Below are 22,695 nucleotides of genomic sequence, written 5' to 3' on the forward strand. Positions count from 1 at the left end.
GATGTCCCCAGATGTCCTCCAGCCCTTCCTGTCTCCCCAGGGACCCCTGCACCGCTGGCGGTCCCTGCTGTCCCTAGGTGACCTCCGGGATGTGCCCCGCCCTGGGTGTTCCTGTGCCATGGCGATCCCTACAGTCCCAAGGATCCCCATGGGTCCCTATGCCCCCCCCAAGGCCCCATCACCTTCATCCTTTCATTCACTGGTTCCTCTGACCCCATCACTCCCACTGTCATTTCCCCACCTTCCATCCTAAAACAGCCCAGATGCAGCCCAAGAGCCACTCACACCTCTGCCCCCCCTTCAGCTCCTCCACTTCACTGTGGTTTTTTTTTGGGATCACATCTTCCAGCTGTTTTTTTTCCCCCTCAGTGTGCATTTGGGGGCAATCCGTGGCCCTCGCTGAGCCTTTGGTGTGTCCCTCAATTCACCTGTTTGCATTATGGGCCACAGAAGGGGTTTTGACATGCCCTGTCCTCCTCCATGTGCCTTTGGTGACACCCCAGACCCTTTGTTTGCTTTTGGGGTGTCCCAAGTCCCCCTGTGTGCCCTGGACTCCCCCTTTTGCCTCTCAGCACTCTCCAGCCTTAGCACCACCCGACTGCTCCCTCCCCTCCCACCCTGGGGAACACCCGGAGTAGGCGAGATGGGGACACAGTCCTCAGTTCTGGATTGCACCCAAATGCCCCAAGCCATGAAGTCACCTCACTCCCAGCCAGGATGAGAGGAACGAGACTTTATTTTGAACTGGGAGTTAATCTGCAATCCAAATCATTCCAGCCCAACTCCAACCCCAATCATTCCAGCCCAACTCCAACCAAAATCATTCCAGCCCAATCCCAGTCCAAATCATTCCAACAGTGGAGTGAGCAAACATTGCGACTCATCAGTAAAAACTGGAAGCATCCTGGTCCCGGGTTTGCAGACACTTTGGAAACAGATTTGCCCCCCAAAACTTAATTGTCATTCTCAATAACCCCCCAGGTGTAAAAATAAAAAAGACCAAACACAGCCCCACAGTACATCCGGCACCCACGAGTCCTGACACAGATACACAGGAGGCTCTGACACTGCCCGGCCCTCCTGGCAGCAGGAAAAGGCTCCCACGGGGAGTTCAGTCGGATTTCTCCTTCTCCTTCATGTGCAGGAAGACAATGCTGAACATGAAGAGGCCGACCATCATGGAGAAGGCGCCGGCGTAGTAGGGATACGCTGAGGGGATGAACCGCTCGTACTGCGTGTGCTGGAGGGGACGCACAGACACCTGGCAGGGGACAGAGCAGTCCTTGCAGTCCAGCAGCCTGGGGCAGCCTTTCCTCCCAGGACAGGGGGGATTCACTCCCCCACGCTTACCTGTGTGGAGGAGTAGAGGTGGGTGTATCCCAGCCGGTTGTAATCCACTTTGAACTGGAAGACACCGTAGACGTCCGGCAGCTTGAACTGCACGCTGTATTTGCCACCTGAGGGAGAGATGGGTGACACTGAGGGGACACGAGAAGCTGTGGAAGGTGAAAACACCCCCAGTGTGGGGCCAGGGCAGCGATGGGGCCACCCTGCTCCTCTTGAGGGGGACCTGCTGTTCCTCTAGAGGGGAAGCTCCCACTCCTCCTGACAGGAGGACCTACCGTTCCTCTTGAGGAAGGTGCGCACGAAGGGGTCGATGCGCACGAACTCCAGCTGGATGTCGTCCCCGTCAAAGGGCACCCACTTGCCCTCAGCGAGCTTCTCGATCACGATGCTGTACTCCTGGGACAAATTAACCAACGATGCCTGAAAACTAGCGCCGGCCCACTCGGAGCCCCAGCGCTGCCCAACTCCTCCCCCGGGCGCCTCCTGCGTGCCCCGCCCCACCCGACCCGCAGCCTCACCACGAGGTCGGTGACTGTGTAGGCGCTGGGTGGCGCCAGCTCCCCGACGCGGTGGTGGGACACGGCGCCCACGCGCAGAACGCCCTCCTCCTTGAACACCCAGCGGGACAGGGCCACGGCCAGCTCGTAGTTACCTGTCTGGGAGTACCTGTGCAACAAGGGAGGCTGAGACAGCCGAGAAAATACCCCGTGGCCCACACCCAAACCAAACAGAGGTGAAAGCAACACAAACTGAGCTGAGGTTAAAGGAAGGAGCTGCTTTCCAAAGCAGCTGCTTTCCAAAGCATCCTTTACCATGTTCTAACACGGTAAAGGATGTGTCACCCCAATTCAATTCAAGCTTTCTGCTCCTTCCCAAAACATAAACATTTGTTGCCTGTTTCCCAGGAGTTCTGTCCTCAAAGGGCTCCCCCAACACTCCTCAGCTGGGGAAGCCAACGCACCTCTTGGAGCCGGGAGTCGCTTTCTGCACGGCAGAATTGAAGAAGGCGTCACTGAAGAAGTCGAGGGAGCCGCTGAAGACGACGCGGGCATTGTTGCGTGCCTGCAGCCCCGCGATCAGCAGCGTGTTCTTCCCCACGGCATGCGGGTACTGCGAAGCAAACGGGCACAGGGCTGAGCCCACTGGGGATGCACCAACAGCAGTTTGCTGTGGGGTGGGACAGGCTGGCTGTAGCAGTACCAGCTGCAGTTAAGGAGTAATCACGAAGCTCAGAAAAAGCAGGAATAGGATTCTGGTACCACTCCAGCTGGGATGGAATGGGAGAGATGCTTTGATCTAGGCTGGCCTCTCCTCCAGAGCATGGAGGACATGTGTCCCTCACGCTGAACACCTCCTCAGAAAGCAGAGAGTAAGGCAACATCGGAAGCAGCCAACAGCCCAACCCTTTCAAAATCAATCAGATCAAACACTCCAGGATTCTCCCAAGCAGTTGAAGTTAGAGGGACTAAATTACAGAAGCACAGCTCAAAACAGGAGAGAAAGGAAGGGAGCGTACCTGAGTGATGGGCTTATCTGGGAAGAAGGAGTAGGAAGTGGAAGAGCCAGTGAGGATATCCAGCACCAGCGGGTTGTCGGGATCAGCCACCATCCTTGCAGAGAAAGCCATGGTGAGCAGCATGAACACCCCCAGCGTCCCCACACCCAGAGGAACGTGGGGCCACCTGCTCAACCCCAGGGACCTTCTCACCCTTCTACCTGCTGAGAAACTAAGTATTTCTTCCGCTATTTTTTTAGGAACCATTCCTAAGTCAACAACTAAACTACTTTGGAGGATTTCCTTCTGTTTTTGTTTGAAATCGAGAGAGATTTGTTAAGCTCACATTAAGAGCCCCAGGGGCTGACCCCACGCTCACCTCGCAGCAACACCACAGGTTCAACTGCCCTTCCCCCACCTCACCCCTGCTGCTCACCCAACTCCTCGGAACAGGATGGGGTTCAGTGCTGCCTTGCCCACAATGGTGGGGGCCTTCAGGAGGTTCTCAGTGTCGGCCACGATCAGCGTGTGCTGGGGAAACAAGAGAGATCCATGTGAGGTGAGTTGGGGTCTAATGACAAACAACAGCTTCTCAGTTAAAAGTTTATTTTACAGACAATTCCAACTGTTGGCTGAATGTAGTAGTTCAATTAAAAAGCAAAACAACAGTATTTTTGTGTTTATGATCAAATTAGGTTAATACTGATCTTCAAGGAAATACAAACTGCCACTTGATAAAGAGCAACACCTCCAGTGTTTTATTTCCCTGCATTTAGCAACCTTCATCCTCAAACCAGGACAACATGCACGTATGTACTGCTTCAACAGTTTACCTTAAACAAAAATTACCAGAGTATATAATATGTTTTAATTTAAAATGCTGGATTACACCAGGCAGACAAAATTGTAGAAATGTTTGTGTGTTTCTATACTGATCTGAAAATCTAGGACTGAAATTCTCCCTTCCCACATCTGAAGTGTTGCACTTGGTGTCTTACACACTTCACCCTCAGGTGAAATTCCCCCCCAAGCTTCAGAGGGATCCAGAACCAGCATTAATCACAGCCCCACTGCCTGCACAGTGACCATCTGAAAGAAGAGCGTGAAGCATCCTGACAGCAGCAGAACTGAATTCTGCAACAGGGATTATTTCCCACTTTCCTGGGAGGAGCAGGGGAGAGAAGGGACAGAGGAAAATCGGGAGCACAAGGACAGAGGATTCACCCCTCGAGCTCTGCACCCACCCCAGCAGCCAGAAAGAGCAGGCAAGGCCCTCACCTGGCCGGGGTCGGAGATGTCATAGTTGTGGTGGTCGATGACCGCTGTCCTCTCCTCATCAAACTCGATGCCACACTCGCTGCCCAGCTCTCGCAGGGGGTCACCTGCAGGGACAGTGGATCCTCTGTCACACCACACAGGAACTCAACAGTAAATTCAGCTGAGATGTGTGTTCAATGCTCTATGAGACAAACCCCAGGGAACAACATGACCTCCCCACTGAGTTCCCACTGCACATGTTACTAAAGGCATGAATCACCCACTTCCTCCCCGAGCAAGCCCTGAGGTGACAAGGAGCAGCTGGCCTTGCTGCAGTGAATTCATTCTCTAGAGGAACACCTGCACTCACCGATGTCCGAGCTGGCGGCGACGAGGACGCTGCCGCCGCCGTCGATGAACGCGGTGATGGTCTCCACATTGATGTTCCCACCAAAGTCTGAAAGCAAACAGCAGAAATCCATGGCTGGAGCTCAGAAATAACCCCCGGCAGAATTAAACCACAGCAAATCACCAAATCAATGAAAGAACCACCAATAAAGGCTTGGACAGAGCTGCAGTTTGCTGTTAAGTACATCCAAAGCACAGGACTTAACTAAAATTCACAGAACAGCTGGAAATCCCCTTCCAAAGATGTCATCAAGCTCCAGAGGTTTCCCCTCCACATTTACCTTCTATGGATGGGGAGAAGATGATGAGGTTGTCGTACAGGAACTCCCCGTACTTTATCAGGGACAGGCCGGCGTCATCTGCTGTCCGGAAGGTGAGGTCGAAGCCCCTGTCTGCAGCCAGGACACAAAAGGGACAACTTCTGCATGCCATGAAACCACACATGGAGCAGCACAACTGCAGCATGAGCCAGAGGTATATTTCCCCAGTGAAGGAGCAGTTTGGAAACACTGCCTTTTAAGAGCAGGGGCCTTTTAAGAGCAGCACCTGAGAGTTCCCAAATAAACTCAAGGAGTGGATCCCCTGAAGAGCCCTGATGTCAAAGGATGCCTCACTGTCACCCATCAAACAGGGACTGAGGCTGCAGGGGACCGAAACACAGGTACAGCTGGGAAAACAACGCCCATCTCCTGCCTCATTCTGACCAGAAGAGCCCAAACACTCACCCCCCCCTACACCACGGAACCCCAATCTCCTCTCTTGGCTTGGGGTCTTCTTCTTCTCACTCGGCCTGCCCAGGGAACTCCAACAGCACCCCCCTCACAATCTCCTCCTTCAGCCTGACATGGGGACATAAGTCTTCATTCTGACCAGAAGAACCCAAATAACCCCCACTCCCTGGCAACACCAGTTTCTTTTTCTGCCTAATCAGGGGATCCCAATCTCCTCCCCCATTCTGACATGGGGAGCCCAATCTCCTCTCTCATCCAGGCACACCATCCCCATCATCTCCCACAGACTGACCAGGTGACCTCAGACCCCCCATTCTCCTTCAGGGGACCCCAATCTGCTTCCTCAGCAGAGACAGGGAACCCCAATCCCCTCCTCCACTCTGACATGGGAACCCCAAACACCCCCCTTTTCCGCCTGGAGACTCCGATTTCCTCCCTCTGAAGCATCCCAAATCTCCTCCCTCATCCTGAACAGTGAACCCCAACACCCGTCTCTCCCCTAGGTGACCCTCATCTCTGCCCCAGCCTGACACAGACCCTTCCAGCAAGGGACCCCTGGCTGCGCCCTCGGCCCAGCCAGGGGACTCCAATCTCCTCCCTCGGCCTGACCGAAGACCCCAAACATCCTCTTTGCCCTCAGGTAACCCCAACCTCCTCCCCCATCCTGACCCTGAGTCCACAACCCCGCTCCCCCCGCCCCATCCAACACCTCCCGGGATCCCGCCACGGCCCGCTCGGTACCCGCGAGGCTCCGGAAGAACATCGAGTGCGTGTCGCGCAGGTTCCCGTTCTCCAGCAGCACCAGCGTGCGGGGCCCGCCCTCAGCGCCCGCCGCCAGCACCGCCAGGAGCCCACACACAGCCACAGCGGCCGCCGCCATCTTGATCCCGGTCGCCGAACTACCCCAGAAGCGGGCAGCCTCCAGCCAATCAGCGCCAGCGCCGAGCAGCCTCCAGCCAATCAGCGCCAGCGGCGAGAAGCCTCCAGCCAATCAGCGACAGACAGGTCCGCGACGCTAGGACGCAGCGCAAGCGCTGTCGCGCCCCGTCGCGGCCGCTGTCGCGACAGCACTATCGCGACTCAGCGCGACCGCTATCGCCACGGACGAGGAGGGCCCCGCCGCTGTCCCGGGCCACCCACGCCCGCGGTGGATGAGAAGCGGCGGGCACTGCTTCCTGCTCTTGGTGTCGGCGCTGAGCGCCAGGGCCAGGGACTGCAGGCGGAAAGGCCGGGCCTGGGGCACGGTGCTGCCCGCAGCCCCGTCGGAGCCCGCGGGAGCTGCAAGAGGAGAGGAAGGGGGTGTGGTGGGTCAGTGCAGGACCCCAAAATGCGTCTGTGTCCTGCGAGAAACCCCTGAGAGGTCAAAGGGTTGAGGCAGAATTGATCCTGGGTGGGTCGTCGTTTGATTTACCAAGGAGAAGGAGGAAAATGAAGAGTGCTGGCGATATCTGGGCAAAGGGAATTACCTTGGTCCGGCTGAAGGATCTGGCTGGCTCGCCGGGATCGCAAGTAGTTGCTGGCAATGGTCTCACTGTCGCTCCTGTCCAGCACCAGCCTGTAGTGGTCTTCCTCGGGCTGCAGGCGGCAAACGCTGTCAGCAGCGCCAGCAATAAGGCAAAACTGGTAAAATGGGATAGAAATGGAGGAGGAATGGGCCGTACCGCTGTCTCCCTGCTCTCATTCGAGGGGCTTGTCCGGCCAGGTTTGGGCTGTGGCAGGGCCAGAACCGCTGTGGGAAGAGATGGTCGTTGTGTGTAGAACAATCACCACCCTGCTGGCTGCACTCCCTGGGTCCCGGCACTGCTCAGATTCCCGAGGGATGAGCACCACGTGCCACCTTTGTCACTCACACTTTCCAGACAAACCGCGTGTGCAACATGCTACAAGTGCACGCAGCCCTAGCGTGGCCTACCGAGCATGGCAGAGCCATGGTCACCTCCCTGTCTCCCACAGCGCTCTCCTCTCCCCAGGTGCTGTCCCCTCACCTGCGGGCAGGTGGGTTCTTTGAATGACAGGCTTTGGGATTTTCCAGCAGCCGCTCCCCTCGTCCCACACGGACTCAGGGCGGATCCTCTCCAGGTTGCTGTAGTTGCAGTCGCGCTGCACGAGGGACTGCACCTGATCCAGCAGCTGCTGGCAGAGCAGCAGCTCTCGCTCCTGGCACCGGATGGTGCTCAGGTAATCCATCTTCTCCAGCCCAAACTCCAACTGCAGGTCTTGGATCTCAGTCTGGGCAGCCCGGAGCTGCACACAAAACACCAGGGTTACAAGGCAGAGAGACCGATGGATACTATGAGTACAGGAATTTGCCAGGCAGAGAAGGATGCTCAGGAAAGCTTCAATATTTGGAAAGTTTTCTAATTTAGGTACAAATTAGGATTAAATAAAATAAAATCCAGAGCAAAATTAAATAAATCCAGAGCAGCTGTGGCTGCCCCTGGATCCCTGCGAGTGTCCAAAGCCAGGCTGGACAGGGCTTGGAGCAGCCTGGGATAGTGGAAGGAGGTGTCCCTGCCCAAGGGAGAGATTATTCCATGTCTGTTTTAAAGAAAGGCTTCTCGTGTTTCTCCACAGGGATGATTTTTGAAGCAATCAATGAACCTTCAGGAATGAACCTGAAGCTAATCTTACTGATGTGGTCTTAGAACTGCTGGAATTTCCTAACTTTGGTTAAAAAGGTGCAATATTTATTTGATAATCTAAATACCCAAATAAAGTCCTTCATGTGCAGGTCTAGGACTGTACACACAAATATCAATTTTTTTGCAGACCCTCTGATTCTACCACAAAATATCAGAGCAAAACTGATTTTCAAGTGTTTTGAAAATTAAGATTTTAAACGTAAATTTAAAAGCATTACTTTTATGTTTTGTTTCTTGCTCCAGAAAGCGAGCTCAGAACTGGCAGCAGCTGCAGCAGATCTGTAGGTCGGCAGAGGGAGTCGCATCCCCTCCCATCCCAACACGTGCTCCTCCCGCCTAGTGCCACACACTGAGCCTTTACAACTGGAGGGGTTTGGGCTTCAAAAGCTTAATCCCCCACCTGAGGGATTTCATAAAAGCTCACACGCACAGTGTGGTGTATGAAATACTGACACAGCCAGAGCCATTCTCTAAACCTGAAACACAAAACTGAGGATGTGGAGGAGGAAGGAGCTGCTCCCTCATCTTCTCCTGCAGCTTCTCCAGCGCCTTGCTCTTGGCTCGAACCTCCTCCTGGATGGAGTCATAGACCTTGAGGAGAGCCTGCTCACGGCTGTCCTCGCTGGATTCCTGCAGGGCGGCCGCCAGCTGCAGCCTCCGCTCGTCCGCATGCTGCTTCCGCCGTTTGTGCTTCTCCTTCAGGTCCTTGTTCTGAGCCTGCTCCCCCCCGAGCACCTGCTGCTGCAGCACCTGCAGCCTGCAGAAGGGAACACTGAGCTCAAGAACCAGCTTCACAAGCGTGGAGGAGGCACATCCTTCCACGGGTGACATTTGGGAAGACAGAAAATTGGGAATTATGGTAAGATTTTCCGCCCTGAGTAATCGTAGCAGATTCTACTTATTATTAACACTTTCTGTCATAGAAAGAATCCCAGAATCCCAGAGTGGTTTGGGCTGGGAAGGACCTTAAAGGGCATCTCACTGCACCCCCTGCCATGGGCAGGGCCACCTCCTGCTCTCCCAGGTTGTTCCAACCCTGTCCAACGTGGCCTTGGACACTTCCAGGGATCATGGGGCAGCCACAGCTTCTCTGGGCAAAATACTCCACAAAGGCAAAGCATGTGTTACTCCAAGCACCTCAGTCAACAAGGATGTCCAGAAATACATATCTAAGCTCACAAATTTTTCTTTAAAACCCTTGTTTTGTGTACTTTGTATTTAAATTCTTATTTAAATAAACATTGAATATATGTTTTTTTCAAGGATGCACAAAAGGTGCCAAAATCACACAGAGAATTATTTTAGCTGGTGGAGGTGGGAGTGTTAGATCTGAAAGCCACAGTATGGTTTCCATTTTGGGGCAGTATCAGCCATGATTTGTGTCACCTCAGTGTTGTTAATGCAGCACTGGCACGGGCCTGTGTTTGAAATCATGCTCTGGCATGGAAATAAAGCCATGCTCCAGAGCCATTCCTTTGTCTAGCTCAGGTTGGCCAGCACTGTCTCAAATTGGCTGATAACCCATTTACTGATAACAGCCTCCTAATTATCTCCAAGCCCTGTGAAATGCTCATTCTCCCCCAGAACTGACCTGCTATTCTGCTGCACTGCTCCTGCCAGGTGACCTTCCCTTTCCTTTGCTTAACACACACTGAATCCAAGGATTCAGTCCTTGCTCTGCTGAGCTGCCCTGATGTGTAAAGCTTGAGCAGGTGGCTTTGAAATCCCCACACCTGTGGAATCAAACCCTCCTGCCCAATCTGCACAGAACCTGGAGTTAACAATGTGATTAGAAGGGCATTTTCCTTGTTTGCCACAAAAGGAATAGGATTCATTCTTGCAATAGGACCACTAACATTTGATATCAAATCCAAATGAAGGGTTTCTTTGGAGAGCTCTCCCTTAACAGACAGAATTGCTCACAAATTACAGACACTGCTGTTCTGCATTTCATAGCAGCTGCTTTTTGAGCAAGGAGAGACCCAGCAGAGTGAGCACACACCACAGGGAAGCTGAAAGACTGGTTAAAACCCACAGAAGAACTGGTTAAAACCCACAGAACTGTTCAGAATCAGACTGTCACAGCGTATCTTGGCTTCAGCTTTTCTAATTGTATATAGTTCCACACAATGGACTAAGTGAAAAATCAGGAGAATTTGCTTCAATCATGTATTTCTGGAGCAGCCCAAGCCCCCATGCTGCTTCAGTATGTGGTGGTGTACTCCGGCTGAGGGAATTCTCTCAGGACAGCTCTCATACAGAGAAAACCTTGAGCCAGGTTGATTTTGATTTGGGCTGAGCACGAGTCCAAGCCTGCATCCCTCATATCCCAGCCCTGTCCTCCAGACCCTGACAGTGCCCCTGAAATAGGATTATTGGGAAATTTTGCTGTTAGCTGTGGATGATGTGCTGCAAACACTGCAAATGCATGAGCTGGAGGCAAAAGTGGCCTCAGTGATGGGAAGAGTCTATCCATGAGCCACAGGACAGCTGCTGCCTTACCTGTAAGACATGAGAGGGCTCCAAGTGCCCTTCAAGGCCCTCTTTCAATAGGAAAAGGAGGCATCTCCATAACCTGTGTGGGCACTTAAGGCTCCCCTGCCTGCAGGTCCAGGCAGGATTTGTTTCCAGGAACACTTTTTGGCATCCACGTTTGCTGACTTGAACATCTCCATTTTTCTCTCATAATTCTGGCACTCAGCCTCACTGAGCACCGCAGGGAACAGCTCTTCATCCACCCAAACAGGGCAAAGTTAGTTTTGGGGTAAAAACAGCCTGGGGGAGAGAAGGCTCCAGGCAGACCTTAGAGCCTCTCCTGGTGCCTAAAGGGGCTCCAAGGAAGCTGGAGAGGGACTTTGGACAAGAGGCAGAAGTGCCAGGACAAGGGAGAATGGCTTCCCACTGCCAGAGGAAGGGACAGATGGGGTATTGGAATGGAATCCTTCCCTGTGAGGGTGAGCAGGCCCTGGCACAGGGTGCCCAGAGCAGCTGTGGCTGCCCCTGGATCCCTGGCAGTGTCCAAGGCGAGGCTGGACAGGGCTTGGAGCAGCCTGGGACAGTGGGAGGTGTCCCTGCCCAAGGCAAGGGGAGGAATGGGATGAGCTTTAAGGTTCCTCCCACCCAAACCAGTCCATCGTTTTAACTCATGTGTGCCTGGTTTGGGGCTGCACTGACAGCTGGAGCTCAGCAGCTGTGGTGTCATGGCAGAAGATACCTGCTGCTGCCTGAGGGTGCTGCCCAGGGGACAGATGGCATGAGCAGGGATGTCACTGACCTGGCGAGCACCAGCTGCTGGTCTGCAGGCAGGGAAATCCCCAGGGCAGTGACAGCTCCCACTGCTCCAGCACTGCCCCTGCTCACCCCACTGGTGTCTGTGACAGTCCCAGGTGCTTCTGGGTCCTGGTGACAAGAGGAAAACAAAGGCTGTAGCTCTGGAAAGATGCAGTGAGAGTCCTGGGGGAGATGAAGCACAACGTTATCCACTCAGGGTTATTCATCCTGAGGGGAGAAGGAGCCTGGAGGGTACGTGGGCTGATGTTGGCTCTTCACGTGCTGCAGCAACAGCATCTTCACATGAAGGTGTGTGGTCAGACATTGTTCTAGTCCGTGTGTCAGCTGAAAAGAGGAAATACACACAATGTTGGTAATGAGCTGTGCAAAACTAGACATAAATCTATGAAACCATCTCCCAAAGCCTTCCCCCAAAGCTAGGAATGACGTGTCTGAAAGGAAAAGGGCTGTCATTCACCTACTTCTGCTGGTCAGTAAAAACCATGAAACACTGAGAGGGTGTATTGGGAAAGGAATGCAGATTGTACAGGGCTGGGAGAGCCTGGCTCCAAAAATCATCCATTTCAGAGGCTGGGGGTGCACATTTGTAATCAGAGGGGGAAGAAATAAAGAACCTCTCAACCTTCACCTCAAAAAGTGATAGCACAAAAAATGAAGAATACAGGTTCAAGAATTACTAGAGGATGATAAGTGCTATATGAGCACATTGCAAACCATGCTCTGAGGCACTGCAGGTGTCCATGAAAAGCAGTAATGGAGAGGGAGAGGAGGCAATTTCTAGGATGTGAGAGGAATATCTGCCTTGCAGTGAGCGATGGTGTGGATAATCCACCGGGAGGGTGAGTGCTGCAGCACATTTGCATACGGAGGAAGAGACTGCGGCAGCCACCTCGGCCTTGGGAATGAGAGTCCGGGGGGAAGGGGACAGAGCAGTGACCTCTGCTCCAGAAACACTGCCCTCAGTCAGGGGGAACTCTGCTATGTGGGCAAAAAGCAGGTGTTTTACTCCAAAATGAGGCTTTTTATTGCCTCAAGGCTTACAGGGAAGAGGACAAAGCTGGGACAGTCTTAAATCCAGGAGAGGCAGAGTCCCTGCTCCTGCTGTGGATAAGCGTGGGCTGAGAGCAGGGACTGCTGCTGCCAGGCAGCACTTGCTGCCTTTTAAAGGCTGCAGTGGCTGCCACAGATGTGAGTGCAAAAACAGTCCCTGCTCCTGAGGGAACCTGGGCTGGGCTGCACAGCCTCCACCCACCTCCTCCACACCTGCTTCCTTCCTGAGGAGATCCAGGAGAACAGACACCTTGAGATCAAAGTCATCCCTCAGGCTGCTGATGTCCTTCTCCAGGCGGGCATGGGATGCCTGCTCTGCTTGGTAGCTGGCCTGGAGCTGGGCCAGCCTCTCCTGGAACTCCTGCAAGGCACAGCAACAGCCCCGTGACTGTTCCCGAGGTCACATCCAGGTCCATTCCAGGTCACACCTTATGCCCATCCCAATAGAGCTCCACCACCAGTATTCACTGACTTTTTCTGTGACTTAAGTTGACACCGGAGTGATTATTGTTGATGAAAGTGACTGTTCAGCCCTAAAAATGGCTGCCTTGGCTGGTTGTGGTGCCCTGGAATGAACTTTCTAAAGAGCAAGGAGAGAGTTTTATTGCCCTTTGGCTCCTCCTGGCTCTGTATTCCTCTTTTTTCTCATCTCTATACTCTTCCTAACACCTTTGACTACTGCTTTCCTCAACTCTATTCCTCTCTTTTCTGACAATTTCACATGTAGTTCCTCCAAAAATTCTTCCTAGGAATCCAATTCAATCCATCCCCAGAGAAGTGGAAACAAGAGGTGGGTTATCATAAGGCACACAGCATCAATAACACATGGTCTGCTCATAGGAGAAGTCCAAGGATTACAAAATAGAGAAAAATAGGAAAAGAGAAGTATTCTGGAAAGGCTGAACCATATTTGTAATCATTACTATGAAAAAAGTTTTAGTCAAAGCCACTTTTCCACTTCTCTGATCAGCTGCTTCTCTGCTTCCAGATCCACCTGGGGTTTGAGGCAGGGAGCTGGATTTGCTCCCAGGTGAGCAGCCTCAGCAGGTAGAAGCCCTACAAAGCAAAGTAGAAATAAATTCACTCACAGTCACAGGGTGGGATTGTCTACAGAATTCCTGGAAAGAGAACAAAGAAGCTGGGTGCCAGCAAAGAACATGGCAACCCTGTGCTCCTTCAAACAGCACTCTCTGCCAAATGCCGCCGGCCCAGGGCTCCAGAGGTGTGGGGAGAGAGGGAGAGGTTCCAGCTTCAGGCAAAAATGGAAGTGAATGTAATTGTGTGGTATTTATACATACAAGTATCTCTTTCAAAGAAAAACAGGACTTGTTTCCAGGGCTATGCTACAGATTTGGGAGATAAAAGACACCGGGAAGATGAAAAGCGCAATGAAATTACCTTCTTTGTTCACAGCTATTTCTGAAAGGGGGCAGGAAGGGGGAGAAAGTCATCCTACAGCCTTACTCCCCTGCTGAAAATTGCCCTTTTTTAGGGGCTAATTCTCCAAAGGTGATCAGCTCCCTAAAGACTGCTCTTCCCTACATTTGTTCCTACATTTCCTATTCCTGCTTCAGAGGACAGAGGCTGGGATGAGTCCTCAGGCACTGCAATAAGGAGGGGAAAACTTCTCTTGTAGTGTCAAAAATATACATTGTAGGAGAAAAGGGGCTGAATGCTTACTTTGAAAACATACACACATATATATATATATATATATATATATATATATATATATATTCAGAAAAGAATTTTACAGTATTATTTCTTTTGCAGCTCATTTTTGTTCTTCCTGCTGAAACCTGTTCTTCCTTCTGCAACTGACCAAATTCTAGTCACAATCACCAAAAATAACCAAGGATTTGAATCATGTAAGCCTTTTCTAACAGAATTTGCTACTATTGAAAACACTGGATTATTGAGATGGTCTTTGCCATTTCAGTAGAATAAGGTCAATTTGGCAGCAGTGAAGGAAAAGTCTGTAACCAGTGGAGGACTCTTCCTCCAATAGGTAAAGGAAAGGTTGAGGTAAAAATTAGCCAACATTTTACGTGTAAAACTCCCTTTTTTGCCATCTCTGCAGCCAGTAAAGGCTCTCCTACCTGACAAGTCACTCGTGCCCATCTGTTCAGCCAGAATGGCCTTCAGCTTCTTAATCTCTTCCTGGTGCTCCTTAGGGGGGTGTCCTTAGGGTCCTCGTTGATGCAGAGCTTGTTCCTGATGTTCCTGGCTCGACTTGCGTAGCGCAGGGTGCTGAGGCTTTCCTCGTAGCTGTCATCAGCTGGGGACACACACGCCACCATCAGGGTCCTGCTGTTCCCCCCCAGGGAGTCCTGGAGCAGCCTGGTCAGCTTGGAGTCTCGGTAGGGAATGTGTCTGCACCTGCCATCCACCAGGGCCGAGATGACGTTGCCCAGGGCAGACAGGGAAAGGTTGATTTTGGTGGGCTCTTTGAGCCTCTCCCCTGTGCCACCAGTCCTTGCCTGTCTCTCACTTCCTGCCAGATCCACCAAGTTGAGTTTGGCAGCCCTAAGGTGATCCTGCCCTCGCTCATGTGGGAAACAATTCCCAGTCAGCTCTTTGGAGGAAGCATCTCAACAGTCAAGAACCAGGACTGTTCTGGCACCACATCCTGTTCCAGCCCTGCTCTTTGTCTGCCTTGGGCCCTGACTCCCTGAAGTAAGTAAATATCTACTTAATCTAAACACTGCAGAGTTTAGTGCTTTTCTCAACAGGATCCACAGTAAAAATTCATGCCTGTTCTTGCTCTCGCAGTGAGCTCTGAACACACACACATGCACCCCTCCACATATTTCAACAGTATTTACAGTTGCAGCCAAAGTCCTCCACAAGTAACACGATCAGGTTTATACAACTTTTTTCCTCCTCAGTTTGTTTCATGAGGGGAAATTTAGATGAGATATATAGAAATCCTTCCCTGTGAGGGTGGGGAGGCCCTGGCCCAGAGAAGCTGTGGCTGCCCCTGGATCCTGGGAAGTGTCCAAGGCCAGGCTGGACAGGGCTTGGAGCAGCCTGGGATAGTGGAATGTGTCCCTGCCCATGGCCCAAACCCCTCAGATGAGGAGATGGAGCCTGGTGAGGAGTCAAACCTGGTGAGATGGTGCCATTCTCATCACTTTAAGGCAGGAGCAGATTGAGCTGAGGCTGCCCAGCTGCCTGGACACATACCTTACACATGGGATACCTTATACATGGGATACCTGCTTCCTGGTCTGCATTTGAGGCTGGAACAGTGTGATGGCACAGGGTCCCTGTGAGGAAGACAGAGTGCATCTTGTTCCTTTAGGAGCCCTGCACTTTCAGTGGCTCCTTACCTTTCCCAGCCTCATACACAGCAGAGTTGGGCACACATTCCTGCTGTCCTAAGCACTGGACCACACTCCTGGATGTCCACATCCCAAATATTCCATAAGATTTTAACCCAAATTCAAGGGAAGAGGTCCTTTAGCATTCCAAGCACAGAAAGCACTGAGATTTTAACTGAATCCACCCTTTTCAAGGCAGACTTCTACAAATCCTGGCCTTGAAAGGAGTCAGCATTCTATTTTACAGCAGGGACATCTCCCACTGTCCCAGGGTGCTCCAAGCCCTCTCCAGCCTGGCCTTGGACACTTCCAAGGATCCAGGGGCAGCCACAGCTGCTCTGGGCACCCTGTGCCAGGGCCCACCCACCCTCCCAGGGAAGAGGATTTTTCTGGTGCACCTACCATCATTTGGGATCTAAGAGTAGCTGTGGGATAATGAATGGCCTCACAGCCCCTGTGCCCTGCCAGGGCCTCCAGGTACACACCGAGAGCGCAGATTTCCGCGCAGACAGAAGATGGAGTGGGAGCAGGAGGAGCCCTTGTTCATCAGGGTGAAGGCCACTGCTCTGTTCCTGCAGCCCACATCCATCAGCTGCTACACTGGGCCACGCTGTGCACGGTGTGCAGGGACAGCCCCTGCATGTACACCCCCTGCTCTGGGTGCTCCTTCAGCTGCCAACAGGACAACGCAAGCCAGGTCACACCAAGGGACACTGAAACCAGGGAAAATTACACTGGGAATGGCCCAGAACCTTGAGGGCTATGTGAAATTAAACTGCAGTACGAGAAAAACACATCTGACTGCTGCCAGAAAGCCTGATTTCTGAAGGAGGAAAAAGAGGGAACCAACCACCTTCATGGCTCAGAGAATTCAAGCTAAAAGTTGCTGATTGATTCAGACATCCCCCAGGCCATGAGGAACCCGGCTTCTATCCACCCTCCACCTTCTCTATTATTAAGCTGCATATTTTAAACAAGAATCAAAATACATCTCACCTATTATGGCAAAGGCTGTAAGATCTCCTCAGCCATAGGAAGCTTTTTTTAATATCAAAGCACAGATACAATATCCCCAGATATTGTTCCCAGTGCTTTGCTGAACTCTCTGCTCTGAGTGGGTGGCTTGAGCACACTGACAACATTCCCAAAGTACCACCCATCACACAGAGGTGAACTGTCACCATTTTTCTCTAGATTAATTAATTTTTAAATGAACAAAAGTCCTATTTGGGACTCTGGGTTGAAACAGAGCATTAAATACCCAACAGCATCTTCTCAGTAATTATCAATTGCACAGATGAAAAGTTTCATACAGAATGATAATAAGCAATGGAAATATCCAAAATTTTCTGTTACCCATCAAACCTACATAAAAAATTACAAAATAATCCAGAGATCCCTGCACTCCTACACCAGCCCCCTCCACACTGGGAATTTTAAATGAGCTAAATTAATTTTCCACCGCTCTGTTACACCCCACATCTGCTAAGTTCATCACCAAAACTATCTTTATCATGTCAGCTGGGATATCGAGATATGGTTGTCATGATGGAGCAACAGAGACCACATTTGGCACTGTGACTTCCAAAGAGGAGGCTCAGACACCTCAGTAATGCTCACAAGAAATGATGTAAAACAACGTTTGCTGTTAAAAAAATCCCACAGAACAGAGCAAAAGCAGCTGAACACTTAACTGGGTGGGATTTATCCTTGTTCCAAAGCCATGATGCCCGGGATGAATCCAGGTACAGTCACAGGCAGTGTTCATACACTGTGACTGGTCTGTGCTGCTGAGAACCCCAGGACTGGCCTGGCTCTGTCTGGGGGTGTTGCAGAGTCCCTGAGGAATGCCTGACCGAGGACATGGCTGTAGTCACTGAGGTGAAAGGCCAAGGAATGAACAAAACTGGGATTCTGGGGGAATTGGGGGAATCAGAGGTATGCAGTGGGGCAGCCTGGGATTTGCTTCAGCAGGACACACTCCCTCAAGTACTCGGTGGAGGCAGCAACAGGCAGCGTAACAGAGTTACCCTGGAAACTGCTCTGCCCAGCTCCTGCCCGCCCAGTGCCAACCGCGTTGTCATGGAAACCCGTGTCACCGCCGATGTGGAACAAAGGAAGAGAAACTGCAGCAAGAAGTCCCCTTCTCCCACTCTCCCTCTGCAAGAGACAGGCAAAGCACGCTTGGAACATGGAGCAGAGACGGGTTTGCCTGCCTTAAAGCCAGAAACCTGTCAGAAATACCTGTCCTGAAAGGCAGTTTGGGTCTGTTGCCATCCCAGAGTATTGCAAGAGGCTACTGTCTTGGTTTTATACACCAGGGCAGTCCTGCAAGGAAGTAAATTGGGACAGGAGATTTCTAGCTCCCTCCAGGAATACATACAAAAGGATCTGCAAAGCCGCCAGGAGGTAAATTTTATAAAGATCCCTGGTTAGGATTTTGGGAGAGTTTACCCTCCTATGGTCCTGTAAACGTCACATGTGTTCCCATGGGGAGTAATATCTGCTGTGAGCTCTCAAAAAGGATCAGCCTTTTTTGTTTAGGCAGATAAAGAGATCATCCATGGCTACACTAGATCAGATTAAACATTTATAAGACCCAGAATCCTCTTGCTATAGAGACAAGCATGAGTTGAAGAGGATGAGGAAGAAATTGCCCCATGAGCACTTTATTCCACCCTTGTCCAGTGAAGGATTTTCACAGAGCTGCTGCTGAGCTACCAGCCACTGTCACGTGGGATACACTGGACATGTCTCCAACTGCATCCTGTTCTTAAACTTTCACTAAAGTCCCTCAAAAGTCCCTCAAAAGTCCCTCTTAGCTTCCATATGTAACTTCATATTCTGGCACAGACCTTTGTTGCACTTCTGTAAGTCATGGTAACACACTAGCTAATTAAAGCTAATTAAATTAAGGCACATTGAGCCCGCCTCACCTCCAGCTTCTGCTTGGTGTCAGCTCCGAGAAGGTCTCGTATGTCCTCATTGTAGATCTCCAGGTAGGAGGCTCTCAGCAGGAACTTGGTGTTCTCAGCACACTGCAGAGCAGGGAGGATTGGGGGTGAGGCTGCACAGCACAGGCAGCCCAGGGAGCCCCTCCATAGCTGGGTGCCCACCACCCTTCAGCACCTCATCCAAACCCCCCCCCGGCCATTCACTCCAGGTGGAACCACTCAGCACACACTGCACAGAACTTCTGGTCCTTCCACACCTCAAGCTCACAATGTCACCTGGCACGAGGGGACAGTTCATCTGACTGTGCACAGGCCCCAGCTTAAAGACGAGGAGCAATGTAGCCACGTTTCTCTTCACAGAGAAAAGCAAGGCACAATTCTTCCCAAGAATATTTCTGGGTTTCCCATTCTCTGAACCTCAGAGAAAGGAAACACAATTCTTATCATTTGCTGTGCCTGTGTTTGTGCCAAAGTAGAATGCAATGTGGAGATTGTTTCCCCACAGTGATGGGGTTTGGTTTCCTTGGCTATCAGGGCCAGGTGTGTGTGTGTGTGTGTGTGTGTGTCGGGACTGTCACTGACAGTCACAAGATTCTGGGCAGTGTGTGCAGAGTTGAGTGCTTGGCAGATTCAGTTTAGATGTAATGTAATATAGTATAGAATAATGTAGTATAATAAAGTAATTAATTAGCCTTCTGATATCAATGGAGTCAGATGCATCATTTCTCTCCCCTCGTTTAGGGTGCCTGACAATACTATAGAGCAGTGCACCCCAAACCTGTCCCCATTCACACTTCATGCCATCAGCACTCACTTCTTGGCATAGGACACCAAAGTCTTTCTAGCAAAACCTTACCAGAATCTCTTTCACACCCACCTGTACACTCTCAAAGATGTGTTCAAATGCCCTGGGAATGATCCCTTTCTGTGAAGAAGAATCTGCAAGTCCCTGCATGGTGAAGGACTTCCCACTGCCAGTCTGGCCGTAGGCAAAGATGGTGCCATTGTAGCCTCCCATCACACCCTGGAAATGGGGGAAAACCAGAGAAAACAGCCATCATCTTTGCCTAACTGGAAACACATTGTCCAGATTCATTCCCACCCCCAAAAGGTGTTTTAAAGGAAGAGCTGGAAGTAAGCATCAAATGGCTGCCTAATCTTCACACATCATCAGAGTATAGCAATTACAAAATTAGCATATAAATCAATGTTTTTCTCTCAAAACAAGGAATCTTGAAGCAGTGCAGGTGTTGAAAAGCAGTTGACAACATCAACACTTAGCAAACTATAATATTTTTGCCATAGGGCACAAAAATCTTATGAGATTCAAAGAGACAACTAGAACAATCGTTGGTTGTGGGGTGGCCAAGGGGATGGTCTCTAGCTTTGAATAATTTTTGCTCAGCAAGCTGCTCACTGTCACTTGTCCCTGTTTTAGAGAAGTCTGGTAGGAAGAAAAAATAACTGGATTTCTTAAGGTTTAAATAAGAAAAAAATAATCTATTATTCTAATATCTACTGTTTCTAGCCCTGCTTGTTCTCATGATTAGGAACTTCCATCTTAAAACCATCATGAGCCATTTAATCTATGTAACTTCTTCTAACAAAAGAAGTTTGAGGGGGAGGTTGGTCTTTTTTTTGCTTAATAGGTTCATTTCTCACCTCAGCTGTTTCCTGTGCTGATCTGCTAACAAGGAAACAAAGTGATCCCCTATCCTTTTGCCAGTCTAATCCAGGCAGAGGTTCCCCATCTTCTCTAAGGTTTCTCACTTGACAGTAAAAATGTCCCTAAAATCCTCAGTTTTATACCACAGCAGCTGTGGCTGCCCCTGGATCCCTGGTAGTGTCCAAGGCCAGGCTGGACAGGGTTTGGAGCAGCCTGGAAAGTGTTCCTGCCCATGGCAGGGAGTGGGATGGGATGAGGTCCCTTCCCACCCAAACCATTCTGGGATTCTATGATATAAACATCCACCTAAAACAATTAAATGTAACTCTCTCCTTGGTGCCCTGCTGGCTGCTAATAAAGTTTTGTTTCTTCCCAATTTCTCAGACTGTTGCTGGGACACTGTCTGCTCTCCTCTGTTCCCCAGGCTTATAGCTAAGCCTCTTGAAGCAGTGGACAGGGCTTTCTGCCCATAAACCAGGAATCCCAAATGGTTTGGGTTGGGAGGGACCTTAAAGTTCATCTTGTTCCACCACTCTGCCACGGGCAGGGACACCTTCCAGCGTGGGGAAGGTCAAGTGGATCCTGCTTGGCTTAGGGATCACCTGTAAAACCCCTCAGCTCCTGTCCCAAGCTACGTGTTCACAGAATATGCTCAGCTGCAAGGGACCCACAAGGATCGGAGTCCAACTCCACCCCAACAATCCCACCCTGTGCCTGAGAGCATTGTCCGAACACTTCTGGAACTCCTTCATCCTTTGTGGTGCCCAAAACTGCCGCCGCCCCCGGCTGTGTGAGCTGCCCTGGGTGCCCACTGACCTCCACCAGCGGGTAGGCGATCTCGTTGTAGACGTGCTCGGTGCTGTGCTCCCCACCAAACGCCCGTCGAAGAAGAAGAACTGCCGGGGGGGCTCGGCGGGGGCCGCAGGGTCCCGCACCAAGCACCGGCCCCACGCGCTGTCCACACCGACGATGGCCTGGTGGCCCAGGGCTGCCTCACGCCCGCTCAGCAACCGGCAGCGCACGGCCACCTTCACCGCCTCTGCGGCCATCGCCCCGGGCACCGCACAGCGGGTCAGTGACGGACACGGGGGTCAGTGAGAGACACTGGGGTCAGTGACACACACTGGGGTCAGTGACACACACACCCAGTCAGCCCTACACACAGGGGTTAGTCACACACACTGGGGTCAGTGACAGACATGGGGGTCAGCCTCACACACAGGGGTCAGTCACACACACTGGGGTCAGTGACAATCACCAGGGTCAGCCTCACACACAGGGGTCAGTCACACACACTGGGGTCAGTGACAATCACCAGGGTCAGCCTCACACACAGGGGTCAGTCACACACACTGGGGTCAGTGACAATCACCAGGGTCAGCCTCACACACAGGGGTCAGTCACACACACTGGGGTCAGTGACAATCACCAGGGTCAGCCTCACACACGCCCAGTCAGCCCTACACAAAGGGGTCAGTCACACACGCGGGAGTTAGTGACACACACGCACGGGGGTCAGCCCCACACACTGGGGTCAGCCCCACACATGGAGGTCAGTGACACACACTGGGGTCAGCTCCACCCTCTCGGGTCAGACTGCCCCCACAGGTCACCCCACCCATCCAGACCAGCCCCACAGCTCACTCGGCGGGACTGGAGGGCACCGGGGGCTGGGAAGAGGCTGGGGCAAGCCTAAGCCTGCGCATCTGCACCCCCTGTGGGAGGGAAGCACAGAGGGGAAGGACCCCCGAGCGAGGGAGGCTGGGGGAGAAGGGGAAAGTATGGAGAAAAAGAGCTGGGGAGGGATGCAGGGAAAAGGGGAAGCTGGGAACAGGTCTGAGGGGGAATTAGGGCAGGTCGGGGACAGGAACCCTGGAGGGGGAAGGGTTTGTGAGGGAAAACCTGGGGGGAAGCTGAAAGGCGAGAAACCCAAGGGTTAGAAACCCTGAGGTAACTTTCGGGAACCGAGACACACCCAAAGCGGACTGAGCAAGGGAAAACCTGAGGTGACGCCGCCGGTGCCGCGCTGGCCGAAGGCGCGCGCGGACCCCGAGGGCACGGGGATGCTGAGGCGGCGGGAGGCGGCCCCGCTCATGCGCGAGCGACGGCACGCGGTCGCCACAGCGACCGGGGCCGCACCGGGAGAGAAGCCCCGCCCACCGCGTCACGTGACTGCCGCGGGGCCCGCGGGGGCGCGGGTGGGGGCGCGTGCACGCGTGCGGGGGGTGTGCACGAGGACAGGTGTGCACTGGGAGGTGCACGAGGGCAGGTGTGCAAGGGGGATGTGTACGAGGGCACAGACTGTGCGTGCACAGGGCCGTGAGTGTGCGATGGCACCGGTGCTCAGCTGTGGCCCCTGCGTGTGCATGCGAGGGTGAGCGAGCACGTGGGTGTGCAACCTCTGTGAGCACCAGTGCAGCGCCGCAGCGTGCAGGAGCGGGAGCCCGAACGCGGGGTGCAGTCGTGTGAGTGCGAGTTAGTGCGGTGCCTGGGCCGGAGAGCGTGTGAACGGACAGGTGTGAGCACGCAGG

At 52.3% G+C, this 22,695-nt stretch overlaps 2 protein-coding genes across 2 annotated transcripts; both read right to left on the reverse strand.

Annotated features, from left to right (window-relative positions):
* Positions 1–718: 718 nt before the first annotated feature.
* Positions 719–6,149, reverse strand: DDOST (dolichyl-diphosphooligosaccharide--protein glycosyltransferase non-catalytic subunit). The gene is made up of 11 exons (XM_059866571.1): positions 5,980–6,149; positions 4,789–4,899; positions 4,470–4,556; positions 4,121–4,224; positions 3,279–3,373; positions 2,864–2,957; positions 2,309–2,457; positions 1,866–2,013; positions 1,623–1,743; positions 1,351–1,457; positions 719–1,261 (listed from the first exon to the last, which is right to left on the reverse strand). The coding sequence occupies exons 1-11, from the start codon at positions 6,116–6,118 to the stop codon at positions 1,112–1,114; spliced, it is 1,305 nt and encodes a 434-aa protein (XP_059722554.1). The 5' UTR covers positions 6,119–6,149; the 3' UTR covers positions 719–1,111.
* A 79-nt stretch (positions 6,150–6,228) lies between these two features.
* KIF17 (kinesin family member 17) lies at positions 6,229–22,620 on the reverse strand. The gene is given in 17 exon segments (XM_059866573.1): positions 6,229–6,516; positions 6,705–6,813; positions 6,900–6,967; positions 7,224–7,484; positions 8,408–8,637; positions 11,155–11,279; positions 11,407–11,495; positions 12,435–12,582; positions 13,180–13,277; positions 14,321–14,392; positions 14,395–14,796; positions 16,055–16,141; positions 16,144–16,216; positions 18,481–18,582; positions 19,376–19,522; positions 20,981–21,042; positions 21,045–22,620. Coding segments are annotated over 17 exon segments (2,505 nt in total). The 5' UTR covers positions 21,214–22,620; the 3' UTR covers positions 6,229–6,253.
* Between the last annotated feature and the right edge of the window lie 75 nt (positions 22,621–22,695).

Source organism: Haemorhous mexicanus, chromosome 23 (assembly GCF_027477595.1).
Source record: "Haemorhous mexicanus isolate bHaeMex1 chromosome 23, bHaeMex1.pri, whole genome shotgun sequence".
Lineage (NCBI taxonomy): Eukaryota > Metazoa > Chordata > Aves > Passeriformes > Fringillidae > Haemorhous > Haemorhous mexicanus.

What these genes read in the sequence shown, in the direction of transcription:
- DDOST (XM_059866571.1), bottom strand. Translation starts at nt 6,118, where the DNA reads ATGGCGGCGGCCGCTGTGGCTGTGTGTGGGCTCCTGGCGGTGCTGGCG. An exon ending in GTTCTTCCGGAGCCTCGCGG is followed by an intron (nt 4,900 to 5,979) that starts GTACCGAGCGGG and finishes TCCTGGCTGCAG; the next exon opens with ACAGGGGCTTCGACCTCACC. An exon ending in ATCCTGTTCCGAGGAGTTGG is followed by an intron (nt 2,958 to 3,278) that starts GTGAGCAGCAGG and finishes TTTCTCTGCAAG; the next exon opens with GATGGTGGCTGATCCCGACA.